Source organism: Lycium barbarum, chromosome 12 (genome assembly GCF_019175385.1).
Source record: "Lycium barbarum isolate Lr01 chromosome 12, ASM1917538v2, whole genome shotgun sequence".
NCBI lineage: Eukaryota > Viridiplantae > Streptophyta > Magnoliopsida > Solanales > Solanaceae > Lycium > Lycium barbarum.
This window is the reverse complement of record NC_083348.1, coordinates 98,314,214-98,338,552: the sequence shown is the minus strand read 5'-3', so window position 1 is coordinate 98,338,552 and position 24,339 is coordinate 98,314,214. Positions and strand designations below refer to the sequence as shown.

General features: G+C 36.1%; 2 protein-coding genes across 3 annotated transcripts; one reads left to right on the top strand and one right to left on the bottom strand.

Annotated features, from left to right (window-relative positions):
• Positions 1 to 1,657: 1,657 nt before the first annotated feature.
• Positions 1,658 to 14,345, top strand: LOC132621951 (DNA polymerase alpha catalytic subunit). 2 transcript variants are annotated; one of them, XM_060336434.1, is made up of 32 exons: positions 1,658 to 2,051; positions 2,762 to 3,579; positions 3,994 to 4,164; positions 4,258 to 4,341; positions 4,469 to 4,543; positions 4,716 to 4,780; positions 5,211 to 5,301; positions 5,389 to 5,577; positions 6,440 to 6,603; positions 6,695 to 6,809; positions 7,128 to 7,307; positions 7,399 to 7,512; positions 8,058 to 8,177; positions 8,275 to 8,598; positions 8,865 to 8,957; positions 9,388 to 9,506; positions 9,627 to 9,699; positions 9,786 to 9,842; positions 9,929 to 10,021; positions 10,600 to 10,722; positions 10,815 to 10,912; positions 11,009 to 11,054; positions 11,284 to 11,397; positions 11,551 to 11,634; positions 11,730 to 11,843; positions 12,004 to 12,093; positions 12,179 to 12,255; positions 12,666 to 12,882; positions 13,465 to 13,518; positions 13,606 to 13,725; positions 13,826 to 13,900; positions 14,021 to 14,169. In XM_060336434.1, exons 1-32 carry the CDS (start codon positions 1,736 to 1,738, stop codon positions 14,030 to 14,032), a joined length of 4,485 nt encoding a protein of 1,494 aa, XP_060192417.1. In that variant the 5' UTR covers positions 1,658 to 1,735; the 3' UTR covers positions 14,033 to 14,169. The 2 variants fall into 2 exon arrangements, with proteins under 2 accessions (XP_060192417.1, XP_060192416.1); XM_060336433.1 differs by having other exon boundaries at positions 1,659 to 2,051; positions 14,017 to 14,345.
• Positions 14,346 to 14,387: 42 nt separating this feature from the next.
• On the bottom strand, positions 14,388 to 23,524 carry LOC132621952 (nicotinate phosphoribosyltransferase 2-like). The gene is made up of 15 exons (XM_060336435.1): positions 23,213 to 23,524; positions 22,882 to 23,029; positions 21,869 to 21,988; positions 21,618 to 21,752; positions 21,475 to 21,536; positions 20,669 to 20,744; positions 19,532 to 19,633; positions 18,511 to 18,627; positions 18,116 to 18,174; positions 16,376 to 16,550; positions 15,659 to 15,793; positions 15,489 to 15,587; positions 15,236 to 15,344; positions 14,800 to 14,912; positions 14,388 to 14,697 (listed from the first exon to the last, which is right to left on the bottom strand). Exons 1-15 carry the CDS (start codon positions 23,347 to 23,349, stop codon positions 14,620 to 14,622), a joined length of 1,665 nt encoding a protein of 554 aa, XP_060192418.1. The 5' UTR covers positions 23,350 to 23,524; the 3' UTR covers positions 14,388 to 14,619.
• Between the last annotated feature and the right edge of the window lie 815 nt (positions 23,525 to 24,339).

The window sequence follows — 24,339 nt, the reverse complement described above, 5'->3', positions numbered from 1 at the left end:
CTAATAATAATGAGTATGCAATGGTTTCTACTCAAATTATAATATAGTTGATATTTTTGTAAAAATATCCATCGGATTTACAGTCCATCCGCCTCTGAAAAGCCCCCTTTGCATAAGGAAACCATTCATATCGACCGTCAAAAGATAAGAAAATCCCGCCCTCTATATTGGTAACAAGTAGTAGTAGCGATTTTTACCTTCTTCTGTCCAGCAAACTGTTAGGTAATTGGTATACAAGGTCTTTTTTTCAATTGATAAATAAAGGTCTATTCCAAGAGATATGAGAAATTTTGCTTGCTTACTCAAGATAGATTTATTTCTTGATTGGTGAAGTACGCTCTTGTCTTACCTCGACTCTAAGTTAAATTTGAGATTATTTTAGTAAACCGATTATGAGCTAGCTAAGGCATCGTAAAACTGCCTATCTCAACCTTAGATTGAATTGAATGTTATTTACTGATGCATGAGCTGATCAGTCACCCAACACCCTCTAGAAAGTAAGATCGTAAAACTACTATAGTACTTTTCTTTCCATGCCTATTAAAAGATCAATGGCATTCTTTTAATTAGGCATCATTATATTGTTAATTGCAGGATATGCGCAACTCCTCAAGGACGGTCCTGAATTTTTAATTTGTTGAGTTGCACCTAGAGATTATATATACAAGGATGTTAAAGTACTCTATTTACAAAGTACATCTTCTTATGGACGCTTTGAGGGAAATCTTTTTGTAATGAATGGTTATGTTGAATCAACAAAACGTGGATTTAATTAAATCGACAATTATTATCTATATGAGATATTTGCAATATTAGTTATAAATAAGTAATGAGTAATCGCATATCATAAACAAATGGAAGATACTTGTTCCCAAACATCATTGAAATATATATAATCTTAAGATTATAATACCTCAATTTTTCGAGTAGGTCGAAATTTCATGCAATAGAATCACCGCTATATATCCAATTTACTAATGACGCAAATGAATAATCTTTAACAAGTAAGAGATTCAATACACCATCATATGCACAAATCTCTTAATCTGGATACTTTTTAATTTTATATTATTGTTACAAATAACGAAGAAGTCAAACTTAGTGAACTACGCGTGGAATTAAGACACGGCTGCATTAGATCCTACTTCCTCCTTTTAAGTGATTTTTAAGGGTTTGACACACTTATTATAAAAGTCACTTAATAAAATAAATTGTCTTCTCTTGATATATTAAAAGTGATAAGCAAAAGTGAAAATTTATTTTTAGAATACTAGAAAGTAAAAGTGAACGGAGGGAGTACATAAGAAAATGTAAAGAAGTTTTGAAAAACTTGATCAACATTCAGTAAACAAGGATAATTAAAAAAGAGTTTAATACCTTATTCGTTTTAAAAACACTTAAGTATATTGAAACAAATTAAAAATACTGGAAAAATCACTTAAAAGGGAATGGAGGGAGTAACAAATAAACACATCAGGGAGCAATTTACCCAAAAAAAGTCGAAGAGGTTAAAATGGGAAAATTGAAAAAACCAGGAAACTCTTCATTGTCCAATTGGGCGGGCTAGCTTCTTTATAGTCCAGTCCAAATATTTTGAACCTTTGAGGCCCAATAGGGCTTTCAGTATTTTAGGCGCGAAAACAAAACATTCCCGCCATTTATCTCCTCATCATCAACACTACATTCCCAATTTTTTTCCATCACTACGTTTCCAGATCTCAAAGTGAAAAAAAAAATGTCTTCAGACGAGCAACCAACAGTAGTCGAAGGAAGGCGGTCGAGTCGAAAACCAACGGTCAGTAAAAGAGCAGAAGCACTGGAACGAATCAAAGCTCTCCGAACCGGTAATCGCCGGTCCACTGATAGCACCGGTTTTCAGATCAAAATAGATGAACCGATTTACGATATAGTCGAAGACGACGAGTATGACGACATAGTTGCTAAGCGGCGTGAAGCGTCTAAGGGATTTATTGTTGATGATGATGGATTAGGGTATGGAGATGAAGGACAGGAAGAGGATTGGTCAGTTGCCGGCGTGTTATCATCCGAAGGTAAACGATTTATTTATTTATTTTTAACTATAAATATCTGAAAGCTCTCTACAATTCCACTCTATGAAAATAACTAGCAGCACCTTATTTATAATTGTACGAAATCTACTCTAACTCAAAACAATTATTCCTATAGAAATTTGACTATAGGATCCTAACTAGACATGAATTGAAATACGATGACCTAATCAACTTTCATGAAGGCCAGGAAGAGTATTGGTCAGTTGCTGACGTGTCATCACCCGAAGGTGAAGGAATGAGAAAATTACGCTCTATGTCTATATTTGAAAATATGTACGCCACGTAACTCATAACCTTTGTGTATAAACACCTAATGTTTGTGTATAAACACCTGATTTTCAACATATTAGTTTATAAACATCTATTATACACGGTTGATACATTACGTATAATGCTTTTCACCCTCAGGTATAATGTTGTATAATTTTGAATATTGGGCTACACGTAAATATTTTCAAAAGCTGTACATTTTCGAAAATTTTCCATTTTTTTAACTATCAATATCTGAATTCTTCTCTACAATTCCACGCTATGAAAATAGCTACTAGCACCACTATTTCTAGTGGTACGAAATCTACTTCAACTCAAAACAGGAAAACTTGATCCTATATAAATTTGACTATAGATGCTTACTGGACATGAATTAAAATACCAAATCCTAATCAACTTTGAATTATTATTTCCCACAGAAGGATCGGGAGATGAGGATGAGAGGCCAAAGAATAAGAGGAAGGCATCGGAGAAGAAGCAACAAATTACAAAAAAGCCATCAGCTGCACTTACAGCTGCTGCAGCATTGATGGGTAAGCAAAGGATTTCTAGTATGTTTACCTCTTCAGTGTTTAAGAGAGACGATAAGACGACGAGGAATTTGTCGTGTGATAGCATTGTAGATGATGTTATAGCTGAATTTGCTCCTGATGAGGCTGACAGAGAGCGAAGGCGAAGGGGAAATTCAAATTCTAACTCATTGCACGCTTCGAGGAGTTCAATTGCTAATTCCAACTCGTTTACTGTCAAAACTGAGAAGGCTGTAGCTGATAATAACCTTGATTTCATGGTTAGACAGGAAGTCAAGAGTGTTATTGTTGAAAATAGTGAGTCTATTTTCAGTGGCTTACCTAAAATTAGCATCAATGAAGGAAATGATTCGGCCAATGATTATCAAAATAGTGAGGTTTTAGATGCTGATGTGGAAACGAGGGATAATGATGCTGTGGTAAATTGTGCTGAAGCGAAATTAGAGCCCTTGGTGGAGAGTAAGGTGTTTGCACTAAATGCAAAAATTAAAGAGGAAAAGGATTCTGGCTTGAGTGCTACTGCTGAATGGCAGGCTTTAAGGAATGCAGGCAGCGGGGTTTCGAACTGCAATGAATCTGGGGCAAAACTAGATGAAGATAAAACAGATTTTGAGTTGGATTCTGATGGATCATTGCCTTTCTTCATACTTGATGCCCATGAAGAGCTCTATGGTCCAAATGCCGGCAATATTTATCTTTTTGGGAAGGTAGTTTTCGAAGGCTTTGCTTATGTACTCCTTCTCTTTACTGATTTAAATGAGCTCGAGTCATTACTGACAAGTGACACCTTCTGAAAATCTGGTGTCTCTGTTTGAGTAAACTTTGCTGATAAACGTGTGTGCTTGCATCACTTATGTTTGGAAACCATTTGCTTATCTTTAGCCATAAGTGCACAATATCATTTGGACCCTTTGCTGCTATGAGCCTATGACCAAGTAAAATGAACATACTTGTAGTGTTTCAATATTGAAGATTATAACCACTATACAGCCTAATGTTGCTTAGAGGACTTTATTTCGTGTAGGGATTTGGGAAGTTTGTATGATAAAGTGACAATTGAACAGCATATAATAATATGTTAAATTGATAGCTGACAGATGAATACTGTTATATGAGTGTAGGTGAAAGTTGGAGGTACATATGATAGTTGCTGTATTGTTGTGAAGAACATGCAAAGATGTGTTTATGCGGTCCCAAATGGTTCTGTATTTTGTACTGATATAATCTCAAAGCTCTCCAGAGATGTAGAAGAGTCTCAAATCTCTCCCTCTGCCTTCCTCAGTCAGTTGCACGTAATCTCTTGAAATGCCTTCTCATTTCATGTACTTGAATTTATTCTACATACTGCCATTTACTCACCCGCTCCCTTGCAAATTTGTCTCCAGGAGATGGCATCAGGATTGAAGGCTGAGTTTAGAAATAAGCTGCTAGAACATAACATCTCAAGTTTCAGCATGTCACCAGTGAAGGTTTGAAGCGTAATTTGCTTGCAAATTGTATTCTGTAAATTTTACTGATAGCAATTTGCAATGCTATTTGTTTCTTTTCTTTCTCTTCTTTTTTGTTATTCATTGCATTCCTCTGCTACATTTGTAGAGAAATTATGCATTTGAACGATCTGATGTACCTCGGGGGGAGAATTTTGTCCTTAAGATTAACTATCCTTTCAAGGTACATTTTGTATTTCTTTATGTATTACTAATTGATTAGAACATTATATACAACTTACACTAGCCAAACATTATGGATTCTGTAATTCCAAGTTCAAGTTATATTCCAGATTCCTCTGTTATGTTACATAGTGTCATGTCTTCAAGTTACCTGTTTTGAACTTTCATTCTAGGATCCACCACTTCCATCAGATCTCAGGGGAGAAAACTTTAGTGCCTTGCTTGGTACTCATTCCAGGTACATTTCTACCAACTTTTCTAGTTTACATGCTATACATTCATGTGTACTATGTGTACTCATTCCAAGTATATTTTGGATGATTTTTCTAGTTTACGAGCTTCCTAACATGTATGATATCTCTCTTTACGAAGAGATTAATTGAAAGGTGACTACTTTTCGTATCAATTCAACGGGGTGCTTCATTATTCAATAGAAACTATTAACTGAAAGAGCTCAAGACCAATAGTACATTTTGAAATTTGCATTTATTTCTCTATGGAGTGTGTGGCTCCAGCTATGAATCATCAGTTATACATAAAGATCTCATCCCCCTCTCCGCGAACATTCATTATCATCAATATTTGTATATTTCCTTGTTTAGTATTCTACTTGATTCGGATCTCTTGAGTCTATGTGAGGTTATCCAACCAGTCTTTACTATATGCAGTGCGATGGAGTTATTCCTGATCAAGAGGAAAATAAAAGGACCTTCATGGCTATCAATTATGAAGTTCTCTAGTTGTCCTAATGCTCAACGTGTAAGGCCATGAAAGCAACTTTACATCCCCTGTCTTCAGGTGGTTCACCTGGTCTATATTTCTGAGCTTCTTTTTTTTTCTGCACAGGTGAGCTGGTGTAAATTCGAGGTCATTGTAGATAGTCCAAAAGACATTCAAATCTCCACGTCCTCTAAGAATATTGCTGAGATTCCTCCAGTGGTTGTTACAGCAATAAATCTGAAAACTATCATCAACGAAAAACAAAATATAAATGAAATTGTCTCTGCATCTGTCATTTGCTGTCAGAGTGCGAAGGTAAAGTCCATGGGGCTAGTTACTTTTGCAATCACGGTCTGATCAAATACAATTGGGTTTTAGGATATCGGAGGCAGTTTTTCTCTTTTTTATAATAAAGGAATTATTGGATCTTCTGATTATTTACTCATTCCATGCTTCTAAAAATGTAAATGGACCTCAGTCATGTTTATTGCCTGAGTTGCCATCTGTAATTGTTTCGTGCATCAGTTCTAGAAATTTGTGCTCTGCTTGATTATGTGTTATGAAGTAAATATTATGGTAAGTCAGGTCGAGGGAATGCCATCTCACTTGCAGAGGATCTATCAGCTTACATTGGGTCATTTTCTTGGGTTAGTTACTAGGGATTTTTTGGCTTGGTAGATCTTGTATGATGCACATGATTTTCACAAATAAAGTAACAACAACAACAACAACATACCCAGTGTCGTCTCACAAGTGGGATCTGACGAGGATAGAGTGTACGCAGACCGTACCCCTACCTTGGGAGGTGGAGAGGCTGTTTCTGATAGACCCTCGTCTCTAATAAAGTGCCCTACATTATTTACTTGTATGAAGACTGAAGTGAAACAGTATTTGTATCATAATCACGTAATAAGTTGCATTCTAATGTATCAGGGTGTGTCGTCTTCTTTCACACCCATAGATGCAACTCACACGCATATGCACATATTGATGTGGTAAAACTGAATTTCACTTTGTTTGATATAAATATCCTTGCTAAGTATCAATGAAATAAAAATGTTAGAGCTGGTACTGGGGAAAAGGAAAAACAGGACACTTGTAGTTTGTTTGATGTGAAAGCTGCTCGACAAGAATTTCCTTGAAGTTTCACGAAACAGAGCATATGTTAATTTTGCAGATTGATACGCCTATGTTAACATCTGAATGGACAAAGCCAGGGATGCTTTCTCATTTTACTGTTGTGCGTAAGCTTGAGGGAGGCATATTTCCTATGGGATTTACAAAGGAAACAGCAGAGAGAAATGCAAAAGCTGGATCAAATGTTATTATTTCTGAAAGCAGGCAAGTTCATTGGGAAGTTATGTTATTGCCTATACCTTTATTTGTTTCTCGTTTGCATTACTGAAGTGTCACTTTCTCTATTTGAAATCAGTGAAAGGGCATTATTGAACCGGTTGATGCTAGAGTTGCATAAATTGGACAGTGACGTGCTTATTGGTCATAATATATCTGGCTTTGACTTGGATGTTCTTCTTCACAGAGTTCAGGTTTGTGTATATTTTATACATTCCACCTTCCATAGTAGTGATCTCTGAAAATTATAGAATACAGGATCTTCTGAATCTTCCATTTCTATTTTGAATCTTAATATATTACACTCACTGTTTTCTCGTCATAGTTAGTCTGTCTTCCTATTTATACCAAAGGGCATTGAGAATTTTCCGATTAATGCTTAGCTCTAAACAAAAGCGACGAATTTGCAGTAATATCTGAAATAAGAAATTAAAGGTTTTCAGTATACAATCTGGGATTGAGCTGCCTGCTTATTGTTCCTCCGGTGCTATGTATTCTTGCAATTTCTGCAGGCCTGCAAAGTCCCAAGCATTATGTGGTCAAGGATAGGTCGCCTTAAGCGTTCTGTCATGCCAAAGCTTACCAAGGGCAGTACAATTTTCGGCTCAGGAGCAAGTCCAGGGATCATGTCTTGTATTGCTGGGCGTCTCCTATGTGACACCTTTTTATCTTCACGTGAATTATTAAAAGAGGTAGAGTTCCTATTCATTGAGCTGTTTTTGAGATAGCTGCATAATTTTTTTTGACATGTGTAACCATTGATTTAACTATATTCCCTCTCAGGTTAGTTATTCATTGACACAACTTGCGAAGAATCAACTGAACAAAGATAGGAAGGAGATTTCTCCCCACGATGTGCCTCGAATGTTTCAGGCTGCTGACTCACTTGTGGAACTTGTAGGTTCCGATTCTAATTTAGCAATTTTTCTAATCCAAGTATCCAACTGCTCTTATTTTATTAGCATAGAGAGAGTTATTTGTAGTTTAGTTTTGGGATTTGCTTTCAACAATAAAACTAAGTGTTAACCCATTTCATAATAGATGTACCAGCTGCATTGTGCCATTTATTGTTGTGCTGAACATTTTGAATACAATGTACCACTCCATAACCAACGAAAATTACTGCTAATGCGCTTTTCAACAGCTAGAAACAAAATAGGAATGGAGTTTACATGTTGAAGCAATATAACATAAGCACGCCTTTGTGCAATTAACATTACATGAATAAACTAGAAGCATCATCTTTTAGCTAACAGATTGTCATGGAGTAGTTTGCTTTGCATCTCCGGATGTACTGATTCCATTTCTAGTTAATCTTTAAGGCTGGACCTTGTCTCGTCCTTCTGAAATGAAGTTTGCTGACCTAATAGTTTTCTCTAATACACAGAGAACTGATATTGCCTTCTAAGTAGCATCCTAATGGGCATTCGTGATCTATGCAGATTGAATGCGGAGAAACTGATGCATGGTTATCAATGGAACTCATGTTTCATTTAAGTGTTCTTCCCCTAACTCGTCAGTTGACCAATATCAGTGGTAATCTTTGGGGGAAAACCCTCCAGGTGAATTGTTACAAAAACCTGCTTCATGTTCATGAGACCAAACTTTGTCGATGTTATAGGGACATGTGAATGCTAATTTTTTTAAATTTTATTTCAGGGTGCTAGGGCCCAAAGAGTAGAGTACCTCTTGTTGCATGCATTCCATGCTAAGAAATTCATAGTGCCAGACAAATATTCTTCTCATGCAAAAGAAGCTAAAATTACAAAACGAAAGTTGAACCACGGTGATGAGGGAAAAGAAACTGATCCCCTTGATGCTGATGATCCAAATGTTGAAAGCGGGATTCCGGATGTCGACCATGGGAAAACAAAAAAGGGGCCTTCCTACTCTGGGGGATTAGTTTTGGAGCCAAAAAGAGGTTTATATGATAAGTACATCCTGCTACTGGACTTCAACAGTCTATACCCTTCCATTATTCAGGTTAGTTGTTATTAATACATCTATCTTTCTCCTTCCCTCTATCATTAATTACCCTTCATTCCTTCTCCTCCCCTGCCCTCTTTTCTTTAGAATGGGGTAGCATTACCTGAACTTTCCCAGAATGTGATTAAGTGCTAGCTAGGTTGGAAGGTTCCATATTTTTAGTATTTATTGCCAAGTGATGTCAATTGCTAAATAGTAAATACTTGCATCTGATGTTGCACGCTTCATACTTTAATTTACTCTTTTATTCTTTTCCTCTTTAGGAATTCAATATTTGTTTCACAACAGTTGAAAGGTCTTTGGATGGATCAGTTCCTCGCTTACCATCTAGTAAAAGAACGGGACTTTTACCAGAGGTAAGCACATTATACTCGATTGCATATTTTGATAACTTCTTGAGTAATTTTGAGCCTAAATAGCAAATCTTCCCAATTGGCTTCTGAGCAATATAATTAAACCAACCACTTCTGCATCTCCTGAGCTTCTATAAGCATTAAGTGCATCCCCAGATAATTCATCCCAAGATTTTAAAGGACTATTTGGTGTTGGAAGTTTTGCTCTGAAGCACAATTTGACATACACATAATATGTGCACGAGCATTCTTGTTGGTTTTTCACAATATACTGTATCAATTTGTTGATTCCATCGAACTTTAAGCTGGTCTTTCTTTGGTTAAATCTAGACTTCTTTTAAGTTTATGGTCAATTGCAGATACAAGTAATCAAGCAGTTCTAGACAATTCTTGAAGGTGGTACATACTCATGATTTTGTGGTAAATTTTGCAGTTGCTTAAGAATTTGGTTGAGAGGAGAAGAATGGTTAAGTCATGGTTAAAAACAGCATCTGGCCTGAAGGCCCAACAGTTTGACATACAGCAACAAGCTTTGAAGCTTACAGCAAACAGGTCTAACTGTCTTTGTTATATACACACACTCATTGTATATACTTGTGCTACTTTATGCATCATCATCAATTGTCATATTATTGGAGATATTTTTCCTGAGGTGATAAAATTTTACTGCAGTATGTATGGGTGCCTAGGATTCTCCAATTCAAGATTCTATGCGAAGTCGCTAGCAGAGCTTATAACCTCACAAGTAGGAAGCTCGCTTTTCCTAAGCTGTTGTATGTTTTATTTAAGCAGATTATGACTGCAGTCTGACATCTCTATTTTGTTTTGTAGGGAAGGGAAATTCTACAGAGTACTGTTGACCTAGTTCAGACTTCACTTAACCTTGAGGTTTTCTTCTCATGGAATTTCTGTTTGCGTATCCTGCTTAGATGTTAAATTTAGTCCCTTGAACCCATTGTTCTCTTATGAATCAGGTTATCTATGGTGACACAGATTCAATTATGATTTATAGTGGACTTGATGACATAGGAAAATCCAAAGCAATAGCAGCCAAAGTCATTCAAGAGGTTGGTATTGGCTCCACACTTTTTTCCCGAATTAGATCTGTATGTACTGGTATAATTGTAAGGAGAATCTGTCTAGGTTTTCTGACTTTTAACTGATGCACAAAGAAAATATTTTGTTGCGAAAGAACAAGATATTGAGGAATTGTCTATTTTGTTGCGAAAGAACAAGATATTGAGGAATTGTCTATTTTGTTGCGAAAGAACAAGATATTGAGGAATTGTCTATACACAAAATCAGATTTATTGATACTGGCCTTTTCCACATCAATGGAATATTCATCCATACTTAATGAATCAATGTGGTATATTTATATTATAGTACAAAAAACTAACATTCTTATTCAGGCTGGTTTATGCTCTACTCTGGGTAAAGATCCGCCCTATTTGAATTTATACATATAGGACAACTACTCCCATTACCGTTTCTTTTTGTATTTTTTTTTCAATTTATTTATACATGTAGTTATCAAAGTTGAGATAACTTTGCTTGAAATTAGTATCTCTTTACAAAGAAAAAATATGATATTTCTTCTTAATCAACTAGGATTCATCACGTGAAAGTACCTCCTCTTTTATAGGTTAACAAGAAATATAGGTGCTTAGAGATTGATCTTGATGGTCTGTACAAGAGAATGCTGCTTCTCAAGAAAAAGAAATATGCAGCTGTAAAAGTGCAGTTTAAGGACGGAAGACCCTATGAGGTAGCTATTGCATGTTACTTGAAGTTGAATTTTTTTTTGACCTTCTTGAAATAATTTTCTAACTACTCCATGTTACTGACTCTTTGGTTTAGGTTATTGAAAAAAAAGGTCTTGATATGGTGCGTCGTGACTGGAGTTTGCTGTCAAAGGAATTGGGAGATTTCTGCCTGAGCCAAATACTGTCCGGCGGGTAATTTTGTTGTGAACTTGTTTCTTTCTTCTTTTCATATCCTCATGCATGTGATTGCTCAGTACTGAATAGTTTAGGTGTCTATAATGGTTGCAGGTCCTGTGAAGATGTTGTTGAATCAATACATAATGCACTTATGAAGGTAACATTCTCAATGATATGGAAAATCATAAGCCAGGAGCTGTGCACCTTTCATATTGAACACGGTTTGGTTTATGTAATAGGCTATACTCTTTAGGATTGAGAATTCCAGGTCCTGCTATTGTTAGCACCTGGAGAGGCAGTCAACTCATTTTAGTTTTATTTTTGTGAACTGGTCTTAATACCAATTTACTGTGATTATCCTTGAATTTCTCTGTTCTCTACTGCAGGTACAGGAGGAAATGAGGAATGGGCAAATTGAGCTGGAAAAATACGTGATCACCAAATCATTGACTAAACCACCTGAAGCCTATCCTGATGCTAAAAGTCAGCCTCATGTTGAAGTAAGTATGAAAACTTTGATCAATTCGTGTCTCATACCAAGGAACTGTATCGCCAATCATCTCTGCTTTTACCTTTCTATGTTGTCAACTTGTCACCATATAGCTTACTTTCAAACTAAGATTTAACATTGTCATCCTCTACATCTTCTGTAGGTAGCACTTAGGTTGAAGAGAAGTGGCTATGTTACTGGTTGCTCTGCTGGTGATACAGTACCATATGTCATCTGCTGTGAGCAGGTTTATTTCCTATTATTAATGGTCAATGCGATGATATCCATATTTTTCTTTTGGTTTCTGTTGTCTTAAAATGCAGTTGTCACACACATTTGCAGGGGAATGGTTCAAGTACCTCTGTGGGGATTGCTCAGCGGGCAAGACATCCAGATGAACTGAAAAAAGACAATGGAAACTGGATGGTTGACATTGATTATTACCTTGCGCAACAGGTCTTTGCAATCTACTTATTTTGATCTTCAATTTTTAATGGCTAATATTGGTTTCTATGTTTGCAGTCTACTTATTTTGATCTTCAATTTTTAATGGCTAATGTTGGTTTCTATGTATTTCGTGACTCCACCTAACTGTGAACCATTTTCAATGTCACAGATACATCCTGTAATATCTCGTCTATGTGCATCAATTCAGGGTACTAGCCCTGCACGTCTGGCTGATTGCTTGGGACTAGATTCATCCAAGGTAAATAGTAACTTTTCAAAACTGACGTTAATTTAACATGGCATCATTTTTGACAAATACCATAATGGTGTAACTTTTTCTTCAGTTCCAAAATAAATCAAGTGAAGCTGTCAACGATGATCCCTCAAACTTGCTTTTATGTGCAGCAGACGATGAAGAGAGGTATCAATTTCTTTCACAGAAGTGTTTCTAACAATTTAATTTACTCGATGCATGATCATGAATTTTCTTTTTGAGAGACGTCTTTTGGGGGCATAAGTGACATTTTTGTCTCAATCGTTTCAGTAGTTATAATAAAATGAGCTTTAGCAATTGACTGAAAGGAAATAACAAGTTTAGCTTTCCTTTCATATACTTTAATTCACACTAGTTATTCTTTCGTGCAATCTCAGCCTTTCCTCAATCTCTCTCTGATTTCACTGAACTCTTTTTTTGTTCTAATTTTCTTTATGGTATCAGTTTCCTTTCACACTTTCTTTTTCTGTTTCACCTCTCTCCTCCAACTTCCCAGTCTTCAGTTACATTTTAGTATGCTATCTTCTCTACTATATGAACATATTTTTCTTCTGCAGATATCGGGGTTGTGAGCCTTTGACTTTGACATGTCCCAGCTGCTCTGGCTCTTTTGAGTGTGCACCTATATTTAGTTCCATATGTTCATCAATTAGTCAAAAGCCAGTAGACTTGCAAGTAGAAGGGGCTGCCAGCAAAGACTGGGAAAGATTTAGCTGTCCCAAATGCCCAGAGGAGAATGGGGGGAATATATCATCGGCGTTGATAGCAAACCAGGTACGTTTTGACCTGCAACTGTTCCTTACACAATCATGTTAACTATTTGTGTCGTCTGCTTTCTGTCATCTAAAATGTTTGAACATGTAATCATGGAGAACTGCCCTAGTACTGTCTATTTTTCTTTCCAACTGATCTGATTTCATTCTCAGTCTGACTATAGATGGCAATGAAGTGCTCTCAGCCTTTAGGTTGCCATGTGATTACACCAAGTTACCTGCAAGACCATCGCATCTGTAAATGTTCTCATTCGAAACCTTAAGACCATCGCATCTCTAAATGTTCTCATTCGAAACCTTACTTCTGTGGTTGTCTCCTGGTGTCATGTCTTCTTCCCCCGAATTAGTGATTACTTGGCACCAATCTCATTTTTCTTGCGCGCTCAACCTTTCATTTCCACGTTTTCACTTTTGTTTTGGCAATCGCCATCTTTTTTAAAGTTATATCACCCTGTGTTGAATAACTGTCACTTCTTTAAGGATATTTCTTGCTTTGTGTTATTTTCTTGTTCTATTGACTGAAAAAGAAAGGAAAATGATGCATGTATTCTGTTGACTCATGTTGTAATGTCATCACTGACAGGTTAAAAGGCAAGTAGAAGGCTTTATTTCAACATACTATAAAGGAGTGATGATGGTACGTGCTTCAAATTTTATACAGCTATTGCTGTTATGGAGCTTGCTAGACAGCAACTGTCTAATTAAACACTTTTGTTCTTTTCAGTGCGATGATGAAACTTGCAACTACACAACTCGTAGCCTGAACCTGCGAGTAATTGGGGACTCAGAGAGAGGAACTGTTTGTCCAAATTATCCCCGTTGTAACGGGCATTTACTAAGACAGGTTTGCTTTCTGATATAGCTTGCTTCCTCCGTTTAGTCAACCTGTAGTGTTTGTTTTAGTTGGTTACTGATAAAACTTTTGCATAAACCCACCCTGGCAGTACACGGAAGCAGATCTTTACAGACAACTTGCTTATTTCTGCTACGTCTTAGACACTGTACGCTGCATTGATAAGGTTGTCTCTGGCTCAATCTGTGTGAATTCGTCAACATGAGATGTCCTTTTTTGTTTTTGTACTTTTGCCTCCATTGAGAAAATTGCTAATCTAGAAATATTCTATTCGAGTGGTAGGTAGAGAGTAACATGAGGATACAAGTAGAGAAGGAGCTTGCTAGGATACGGCCCGTGGTTGAAGCAGCAGCATCAACCGTACAGAAGTTCCGGGATAGATGTGCCTACGGGTGGGTGCAGCTTAAAGACTTGACAGTCTCATTCTAGCAAGGCTAATACTGTACAACATTGTGATATCTCGTGTAAATTATTAAGAAAAAATGTTTAGTTGGCATCGCAACAAGCAACCAACTAGCAGAGCAATTTAAGAAGAATGAAATTCCATAATTATTCAACTGAAACTTTTTGTAGTCACTGAAGTTATCTTAATCATAACTATTCTCTGTGCCCATGGATTACACATTAATTGAGATGAAAAGAAAGAATCAAGCTAAGGAAGAAGATACGCACTTTTATTGACCTTTACAAACTTCGAAGGAAGCTTATACAATGGACTCGGAACAACATCTGAGAAAAAATAAATAAGAAAAGTTCTTTCCTTTGGTTGGTTACTTTTATGTAAAATTTTAGTCGACACAAGGAAAAAGATACACAGCTGAAATCCCAGAAGACTCTTTTTGACAGATTTCCCGTTAAAAGTCCTCAAAACTTTTCATTCATGGTTCACTGCAGCTCCCCAACTGGTGCTTCATTGAGCCAGAGGAAATGGATGAAATCATACAACTTTGCACTTACACTGACCTGCACAACAATAATTAAATCAAAACCAGCAAAATTCGAAAGAAAAAAAATGCTTCAGCTATGACATGAGAATGAGTACCAATCATTCTTATTGGTACTTACCTTATATGGTGTTGGGTTCAGCCTTCTCATGTGATCTGGTCGCATTTGGTCCAGTTGTTCAATACATCTTTCCCTGATTTCCTTCAACGGAGGAAGATCTTCTCTTGTTTTATCTTCAGAAATGACAAACCAACATCCATTAGTCAACATTGTGTATGAACTTTAGGAGCAGCTGATATGGAAGGTTTCACTATGTAATCATCAAAGCCTCCTTAAAAAAGTAAATGGTTTGGTTGTTTCAACGCGATCAAACAGGATAATTTTGTAAAATATATTTTCTGGCAGTTCTAAGCCGAAGTAGTCAATTTTTAGTCTCACTGGACACTGGAACTTAATAAAGTTGACATAATCTACGGAAAAGTAGGGTCATGCTTTTACGGAAATTCAACAATTCAGACTAAAAAGTTGGTATTATTATTGAGTTATAACAACTCACCTGAATTTCCAGGCCAAAAGCACTTTAGAAGCTCCTCAACACGCTGGGGCACCACGTATGCCCTTTTAGATTCACTAAATGGGTGGCGGCACAGAATTCGTTCACCTGCCTGTCAAATTGCAGGAAAAAAATTGTCCATAATCTGTTTCCTTGTACCCACAAAATTTATCAAATTTCTAAAATTAAAATTGACCAAGGAAGAAATATCAGGAAGAACTACTAGGAACTCAGCAAGACAAGCCTCATAAATCACCTTAGGCTGTGGCTCATTTTCACCAGTCATTATGTCTACAAGGGGGTATCCTTCCTTGCCATACAATCTGTAACACCGCTTTTTGCATGGAATAGAGACCTAGAAACAAGAAATTATGAACTTCCGCACTGAATCTAAATGCCAAATGAATCTAAATAGCTTCAGCAGACCTTTGATACGTCTTCAGAAAGTTTGATTCTAGGCTGATTGTTTATTTCAACTAACTTGAAAACAACACCCAGAGCAGCTTGAGCATAACAGGTAACTAAATGAGTTCCAATACCAAATGCATCAATCTCGTGACCCTGCATAAAAAATAAGTTAGTTGATGTAGCTTTACTAAAGGGCAGCCCGGTGCACAAAGCATCCCGCATTAGCAGGGTCCGGGGAAGGGCCACACCCCAAGGGGTGTGATGTAGACAGCCTACCCTAATGCAAGCATTAGTGGCTGCTTTCACGGCTCAAACCCGTGGCCTATAGGTCACAGGGAGACAACTTTACTGTTGCTCCAAGGCTTCCCTTCTTGATGTAGCTTTACTGAAGGAGAAAAATGAAAGTCAACAGGCAAGAAAAATCAACATTCAAGTTATAAACCCAAATTAAATTGAGGGTTTTAACATGAGAAGGCATCAATTTAGGTAGAAAATTCATGCCTCCACATCATATTCCAACGTCGGCAAAGATTTGGTCTTTCTACCTTCCCATTAACTATGAGTGAACAGGGACATGCTTTTGTCCACCAGTAGGAGGTCATGATTTATGAATTTATTTCTAGTAGAACTGTTTGTGTCCACAACAATCCTGCGGGAGCTAGTCATATTTAAGCCAACTTCAGAATTCAAGCTACAAGACAGTAGCAGTATGTGAGAGGATCCTCATGATCTTACTTGCTTATTTAGTGCATCCAGCGTTTCTTCATTAAGGTCATTGCTAGCTGTGATATTCGTCTTTCCAAATCCAGGCAATCCAAATTCTTTCTCAATAGCACAAAAGAATTTCCTAGCTTCACATGACTGATAAGCAAGATCACCAGAGTCTAGTCTAATGCCCACTGCTTTATAGCTGCATAATAGTATGTAATGCTAAATAGCCTGAAAACAAAATATAGAAGGCATGGGCGCAAAAGAGAAAGCGAGTACACTAGAAAGTTACCATAAGAAAATAGAAACAGACAAGTTTAAAGATAGTTAAGTTTCAGGCTTAAAGAAATACATTGCTCACAAAAGAAATTTGCAGTCAAACCTCTTTATAACAACATTGTTGGGTCCGAAAATTTTTGGTTGTTATAAAGAATAGCTGTTATAAGCAAAAAAGATGCATAAAATCTTGTTTTTATTTGTTATTGTTATAAAAAATAACAAAATTATTTAAATTTTAAATCTCAAAGATATGCATACTTCACTAACTAAACATTAACGAAAATTAATACAGCTTCAATAAATTCATAAATGTATAAAGTTTAAGCTCTAAGGCACACATTTTAAATCTACTTGAAAATTAAATTCTTTCAAGAATGATGGAAGAAATTTAGAATTGTAGCTTGTTTCGTAGATTCTAATCTCTTAGTGGTGATATAACACTTGAATTGACGAAAATTTGCATCCAAACTTTCAGCAAACCGGTATCCAATTGCTTTCCTTTGAAGGAATCTAAGAGTTGAACCATTGAATCTTCTATCCTGGTCCAAGTAACAAGGTCCAAGTTCTTCTTTAGCACTTTCGTTGTATCAAATTAAATATTTGATCAAAATCTCTACACTTATTATTGGTAATAATAGATATTCTATTTTTATAAAGATGATTAATTATTATATTACAGAAAAAAAAAATAGTTGTTATATGGGGGTAATTTTACAAAGAGCGTACTGTTGTAAAGTTGGTCGTTGCTGCTATAGGTAAAATGTTGTTATAGACTAGTAAAATATAACATAAAAAATCGGTTTCAAAAAATCTTAGCTGTTATAGAGAGGTGCTGTTATATGCGGGTGTTGTTATAGAGAGGTCTGACTGTATTTGATTAGGACAAGAAGAGGAGATATCTATATTGAGCTCTTAGTTAAAAAATGTATAGCTCCTGTGTAATTATGAAATAGAAAGGTTCTGTATCAATTGTAAATAAGAGGTTCAACTATGTCTTTTATTTTTTTGATAAGTAAATATCAATTGTAAATAAGAGGTCCAAATATGCCAATGATGCTAGGTCGTGCCCCTCCCTTCTGCCCAAGAGTCGATAATGGCCCATTCCTACTTTGTTCCATAGGTAACTTGAACTCTAACTTCATGGTTGAAGGTGGAGAGTCCTTTCCACTAGGTTATCCCTCCCTTGTCAGGTCCATACATATATAATTAGCAAAAATAATTACATGTCATCATGAAAATACTAAGAGGAAGGGCACATGTTTCTCAGCCTACACGTTCATGAAGTAAAAACAAAATAACACAAGCTTAAAACTATCATGTTAACACAATTGAAAAATTAGGAATTCCAGTTGGCATATCCTTTATAATCCCTGAGAATATTATGACACCACACCTTCCAAAAAATTAAATATCACATGGGGAGCCGAGACATGCAGAAAGGAAAGCAATTTTACAATCTAAATAGAACTCATTAGGCAAACAGCTTACCCCAAATCATTAAGTGCAAGAGCAACTGCACAAAAATTTGGAAGACCACTTCTCATGACCTGTTAAAGTATATTCAAACGTTCTAAAAGATCAATACCAACCAACAAAGTTGACCAGTGCAGAAGCACATTGTAAACAAAGAACAAAGGGGAATGCAGCATAATTATAACTCAACAGAAACAATATTATTAGCCGAATTTCACTTCCAACTTCAAATACAAATAGATTTTATGCCTAGCCTGATACATAAATATCATGACACTGAAACTTTTCTCTTTCAAAGTAGATTGTTGACTAAGTTTTTACTCTACCAACTACATGTGCACAGTTTTAGATGGCCAGGCCAAATATCTCAGAATACAGAGGAAAAGCACATGTCCACAAGTTCTACTTACATCATAAGTGTCTACCAGGGCCAAAAAGCTTCCAGGAAATGCAAGTGCATATGAGGCAAAAGCTGCTAACTCACTTTGGTTTGTCTCACTGAAAATTCCACCTAATAAGTGTGACCACTGAAAAGATCAAAGAGTCATCACATCAATGATATTCATGCTCAAAATAGAAGAGAAGCAGATTCTAGAGTAATGCCCTATACTGATAGATTAGCAAATGCTTGATACATTCAACGAGGGAGATAATCTAATGATGCTACAAGGGTTTTTTTTTAATTTGAACAGAATTAAGGGAAGGCCCACAAAAGATTCATGATACATTTTCCAGCATCACTGTCAGAGAACTGAGAAGACTATAATTCATGAAATTGTTTCACCGTAATCAATCACAAAAAACATGTAGATTCTGTTCTGTAATGGCATGCAACCCCCCAATAGCATTATTTATTCCTTTATGGGGTGGAAGGTAGGGGCACGACCTAGCATCATTGGCTACCTCTGCACGCACAAATCACCTGAGAGGACACAACTTGCTCGGTAGAACCATACCCTAGGGATCACACATTAGGCACATATCCAGTAATCTGGCTATGAATTCAGCTATACTTAGTGGATTAAGCAGAATTAAATGAAAGAATATATACATCATACTCCCTTTTGGCAATTAAATGGTTACATAGGGACCATAGAGTTCATCAGGTTTTCTATATAAGGCCAATTTTATTAAACACCAACAAGCGTTGACTCTGACAGTGTGAATTTTGAGCAGGTTTGGTAAGGAAGATCAGGAGCTTGGACAGTATAATAGAAATGGAAGGTGAAATTGAAGTCAAAAGCTAAATGATATGAATTGAAAGAGGTGATAACAATATAGAGAACCAGTATGGTATGATTTATCAGAATGCATAACTCGAAATGGTCAGATTCCAAAAATACACCAAATGAGAGAGTTCAATAAATTTTGATGATCCAACTAGTACATCAAATGAATGAGATAAGCAGCTGAATTTAAGTGAGAAAATACCTTTAATTTATTAAGCCATGTCTGTACCAGACTAACAAAATCCTCACAAACACTAGAGCCATCATGATTTTGAAGTGATTTGTCTATGATTTCATCTGGGCTCTGCATTATAAGGATTAAGTTAGATAACAGATGACTTCAAGCAAGTAGAGCGTTGAGTGCATAGCCCAGTGCAAAAGAAGTACTAGGCATGTAGAGATCAACATTTGAATAGTTAGTTTAGTTTTTGATCAAGAAATAGATAATTAATGAATAGTCAGTTTAGCTGTCTTTATATTCACAAAGAAGCAAGAGAAAGTGCATACGAAAAAACAATTGATAGTCACAGAACTTGAAATTAGTATCCACGGAGAAATCATAACCTAACGAGTTCACAAATTACAACTCACTCGTCTACTAAGGGTTCTGGCTGAAGTTTGGACAAAAGACTATTATTTGTGTTTCTTGATAAGTCAGGACGGAAAATCATTTGATCGCACGTGTACTGATAATTAGTTCTAAGCTTTCCATTCCAATGCACATGATCGAATATGAGCTCATAATCGAGCTATGTGCAATTATGCATTGACTGATGCCACTCGATGACATTGAGGAAGAAACTACAATTGTCACTTAACCAATTGAGTATATACAAGCATTTATGTACTTAATCAATACATATGGAGCCATAAGAAGAACAAAGAACTTGCATTCCACTTACAACAGCGAATGACTCTATTAGAGAGTTCAAGTAATTTGTTTAACAACCAAAATCGTCTTTTTGTATAAAATTCACAATATTGTCATCAGATATGTTTACAAAAAAAATGATTATGCCTGCATTGACATTGGCCAGAATGCAAATAGATGTGGCAAATCTACCTTCAAAATTACTGTAATAATGAAAACTGGTACTGTAATAATATTAGATTGGTAACTGAAGACAAACTAACATTTGTTGAAAGGACTAAAATGGGAATTTGAATGGAGCATTTGACTAGCCTAAGACATGTTTCTTACTATGATCTGACTCAAGACTAGGTCTTTAAGAAATTATCGTCTTGAATATAGAGGGCAGAGAAACTGCCAGAGCACTTTGACAGTACAGGTCTGACTTATTTCAAGGGAAGGCAAAGTTGTTCTGAAGGTTGCACCTACCAGAAATGAGCTAACAAAGGCATGTGAATGTGTTCCACGGAGTGGGATTCCAAACAGCTTTCCAGCTGCCACATTACTGTCAAATCACAAAAACACAGTGATCCTTCAGGCTATTATCATAAACAAATTATGATAAAAGAAACAGAACACCAAAAGGAAATGAAGGGGATCTCAGTGTTCTAACTAACAAAAAGAAGCAGTATTTTTCTTATCAATAAAATGACAAACATAACCAGGAAGAAAAAAAAAAAAGAATGTTAGGTTGCAGTAATGCAGCATTCAAACGTAAAAATGCACCACAGTTGTTTATCAAGTGAACTTGTCCATCTTGTGGATAAAATTCGTCCTTGAACGATTGATTTTTAGTTCTATCATCGGAAAAAGCAAAAGGAATACTGTTAATAGTTTATCTGACATGCGCAGCGACATGCAAATGTGCATTTTCATGATGTTTATTGATGTTAAAACTCCCCACTTGTGGGATTTCACTGGGTATGTAGTTGTATTGATGTGAAAACCCTCATATCAAGATCCTACTCTTTTTTCAACCGTGTGATCGTGCTCCTTGAATAAGAATCAAACAACATGTGACTCACAGTTGCAGTGATCCTTTCTAATATGGCCTGCTTCGTTTTTGGAAGAGCTTATAGAATGTCCTTTTTACGTATTGAAAGAAATTATGATGTTTCTAGCTCTTGAGTCTCTAAATTTTATAATAAAATATAATGAACTTAGGAATTCACATCTCAATAAGATAAGTAGATGATGCATTTTATGAAGACACAGTGAAATAAACACGGAATCACCTTGTGCCGTCAAATCCCCCCATGTAGCAATACTTCGATGCTGATATACCACCATCAGGACCCTAATCATGAAGGTACAAAAGTCTGTTCACAGTTTGCAAGTCTTATAGAATTGAAAGATAGCAAAAGGAAAGATAAACAACCTGTGCTCTCCGAAGCCCAAATTCAAGCAATCTTTTGGACCTTCCAGCCACGAAACGGTGTCTTGCAGCATTAGTAGTAACTAGGGATGCATAGTTTATGAGGTTTACGAATGGAGTTTCCAGTAGTTGGACCACCTTTGAGACACAAGCAATCATCAAGCATATTAAAGATGAACATTGATAAAACAGACATCCCTGTTGAGATGCTTCAAAAACAAGCACTAACAAAGGATTGTGTTAATGGGACTCACAGCAACTGGTCCTTCAATCCTCATCAGCGGTACCTTGGGAAAGACTACTGATCCTTCAGAAACAGAACATATCTCAATATCTGAACAGTCAAGTCTTCGAAGGTACTCATAGAAGCCATCCTACATAATCCATTTAAATATGCTTATAGTCAAGCACTCACAAATCTTAGCATTGCAAAAATTCTTTAAGTACAAAGAAATATATTCCCCGAAGAGGTACTCCATTCCCCAAATGCTTATACTACTTTTCCTTTTTAGATTTCCCAGTTCACTTTTAATAAGTCAAAAATTTTACGTAATACATTTTAAATACCACAAAAGTTTTATCAAAGACTTACTTCTACACTTTCCAATTGAACTTTTATCTTTTAATCTATTTGTCTTCAAGACAAAAGCCAAACTATGGGCCCGCGTTTTCCTAAACAAATATTGAACAGCGCGTACTAATATCTTGTTTAAAAATTGTGCCAAGTCATAAGTGAATAAACAAAATGGAATCGATGAAGTAGTATAAAAGCATGACCAGATGGAACATCAGAAGTCGCAGCTTGATTATCTCAAACATACTGGGACGACATGTTCATGACATAGGACAGGACTTCCCAAAGAAGAAGACGTACAGTCGCATTAATTGGACAAAACCACAACTGTTCAGGCTTGCTCTTAATACCTATGCTCAGTTTATTGCTATTACGCAGAAAGATAAGGCCCTCAACCTTTCAAGCATTTAGGTTTATGAAATACTATCTACAACAAAATAATGTGAAGAATCGTTTTTCCCAATTACACATTTATATGTCGCCTGCAGAACATTTAAAGTCGACGATTCAGAATGAGCCTTCAATCCTACCATTTCCTCTCATGTATGCATTATACATTAATGTTTTATAAGCGCATCAAGAAAGCATTTATTCCACAAATTCAGATAGCAGAATCGATATATATCAGCATAAGAACAAACTGAATCACACATGATGGATGGCACCATATTAGCTTATTAATAACAACTTTACCTCACATGAGTCGGGCAACGATGACTTGATAAAAGCTATCTCATCCTCAGTAAATTTGAAATTAGCAATAAGCCTTATGCACTCTTCTAAACCAGCAAATATGGTATATTCACCACCAAACGGATTCCTCCTAAAATACAAGTCGAACCTGAAAAACATAACCAAACACCTAAATAATCCGCTTCCTCAGCAAACAAAAATGCTAACATGATCAAAGTTGTTCAAATGTTCATGAGACCATCATTTTTTTTTACCATAAAGTAAATGATCAATAACATTAGAACATCAAACTGTTCGAATTCAAAATATATGAGGGAAAATGAGTACTTACACGGCTCGTTCATTGTGTTTACCAGCTTTCCAATAAGCATAGGCCATAGTAAACTGATAGAGATCTGTTAAAATCGGTGTCACCATAGGATTAGTCGGTCCATCAATACTGGCAGGCCGGCCATTTTCAGCCATCATTGTCAATCCTAGGGTTAGCAAAGCAGCTTCGGTGAAGAAGAGACGATTTTTGTTGAGACCGTTACAAACAAAGACGAATATTATATTACTCCTTATATATATAAATAAAAGAGACGAGGAGAAGTGCGCCAAGGAATAGGATTAGATCGGATTGTTGTTAGCTTTTTCCTTTTATAACTTTTGAGAATGCTGAAAAGGCGTACATCACTTATTAATTTACGCCTGCCGGCTTGGCTTTCTTTTCGGGTTACGTGGACTGCTAAGTCTTTTTTTTCTTTTTGTCAAACATTTGAACTAGGAAGTCCACATAATTAGTTACTAGTCTTCTTCTTTATTTATTACTATATATTCTTTTAAGTATTTATTTAAGTTTTGGGGTGAGTAGTGTTTGTTGTAAACTTTTAGTAATAAAGTCAGATTCACCCACTTTGGCGCACCAATGGAAAGGAAAAGATGTAAGAGAAAAAACGAAAGAAATTGGTACTGTCAATTTTTTAAAATCCTTAGATGAGACTTGGCAAAAAATATATATGACATAATGAATAAAATAATTCTCTAAGCGATATTTATTAGGTAATATACTTTATTCATATTAATGTTTATACTACATATGACAAGAAAGAAATATGAGGATTTTTCAAAACAAGAGGACGGCATGTGATGTGGTGATTAAAACAATCACATAAGATGTGCATTGCAAAGGAGGGAAGAAGCCTAGAATCCTAGATTAGTAAAAGTACTGCAAGTGCTGAAGAATGGTGAATCATTGACGTTTTGTTTTGTGTATTGTGTTTAGTTGCACCGGAAGTTGGGGCATCTATCCAAGTATCCAACTCTAGAGGTTTTCGAATGACTTTGTAAATATTTTCTCCCTGAGAATACAATATTTAGTTACCAAAAATAAAAATGTTTATTATAGATCATATGTTCTCTATGAATCTTTTAATCATGTAAGAGAAATTATACGTCCCTATCATAAAAAGGGAGAAA

What these genes read in the sequence shown, in the direction of transcription:
- LOC132621951 (XM_060336433.1), top strand. Translation starts at nt 1,736, where the DNA reads ATGTCTTCAGACGAGCAACCAACAGTAGTCGAAGGAAGGCGGTCGAGT. An exon ending in ATATTTATCTTTTTGGGAAG is followed by an intron (nt 3,580 to 3,993) that starts GTAGTTTTCGAA and finishes ATATGAGTGTAG; the next exon opens with GTGAAAGTTGGAGGTACATA. An exon ending in GTTATTATTTCTGAAAGCAG is followed by an intron (nt 6,604 to 6,694) that starts GCAAGTTCATTG and finishes ATTTGAAATCAG; the next exon opens with TGAAAGGGCATTATTGAACC.
- LOC132621952 (XM_060336435.1), bottom strand. Translation starts at nt 23,349, where the DNA reads ATGATGGCTGAAAATGGCCGGCCTGCCAGTATTGATGGACCGACTAAT. An exon ending in AAACACAATGAACGAGCCGT is followed by an intron (nt 23,030 to 23,212) that starts GTAAGTACTCAT and finishes TATGTTTTTCAG; the next exon opens with GTTCGACTTGTATTTTAGGA. An exon ending in CCTTTGTTAGCTCATTTCTG is followed by an intron (nt 19,634 to 20,668) that starts GTAGGTGCAACC and finishes CTTATAATGCAG; the next exon opens with AGCCCAGATGAAATCATAGA.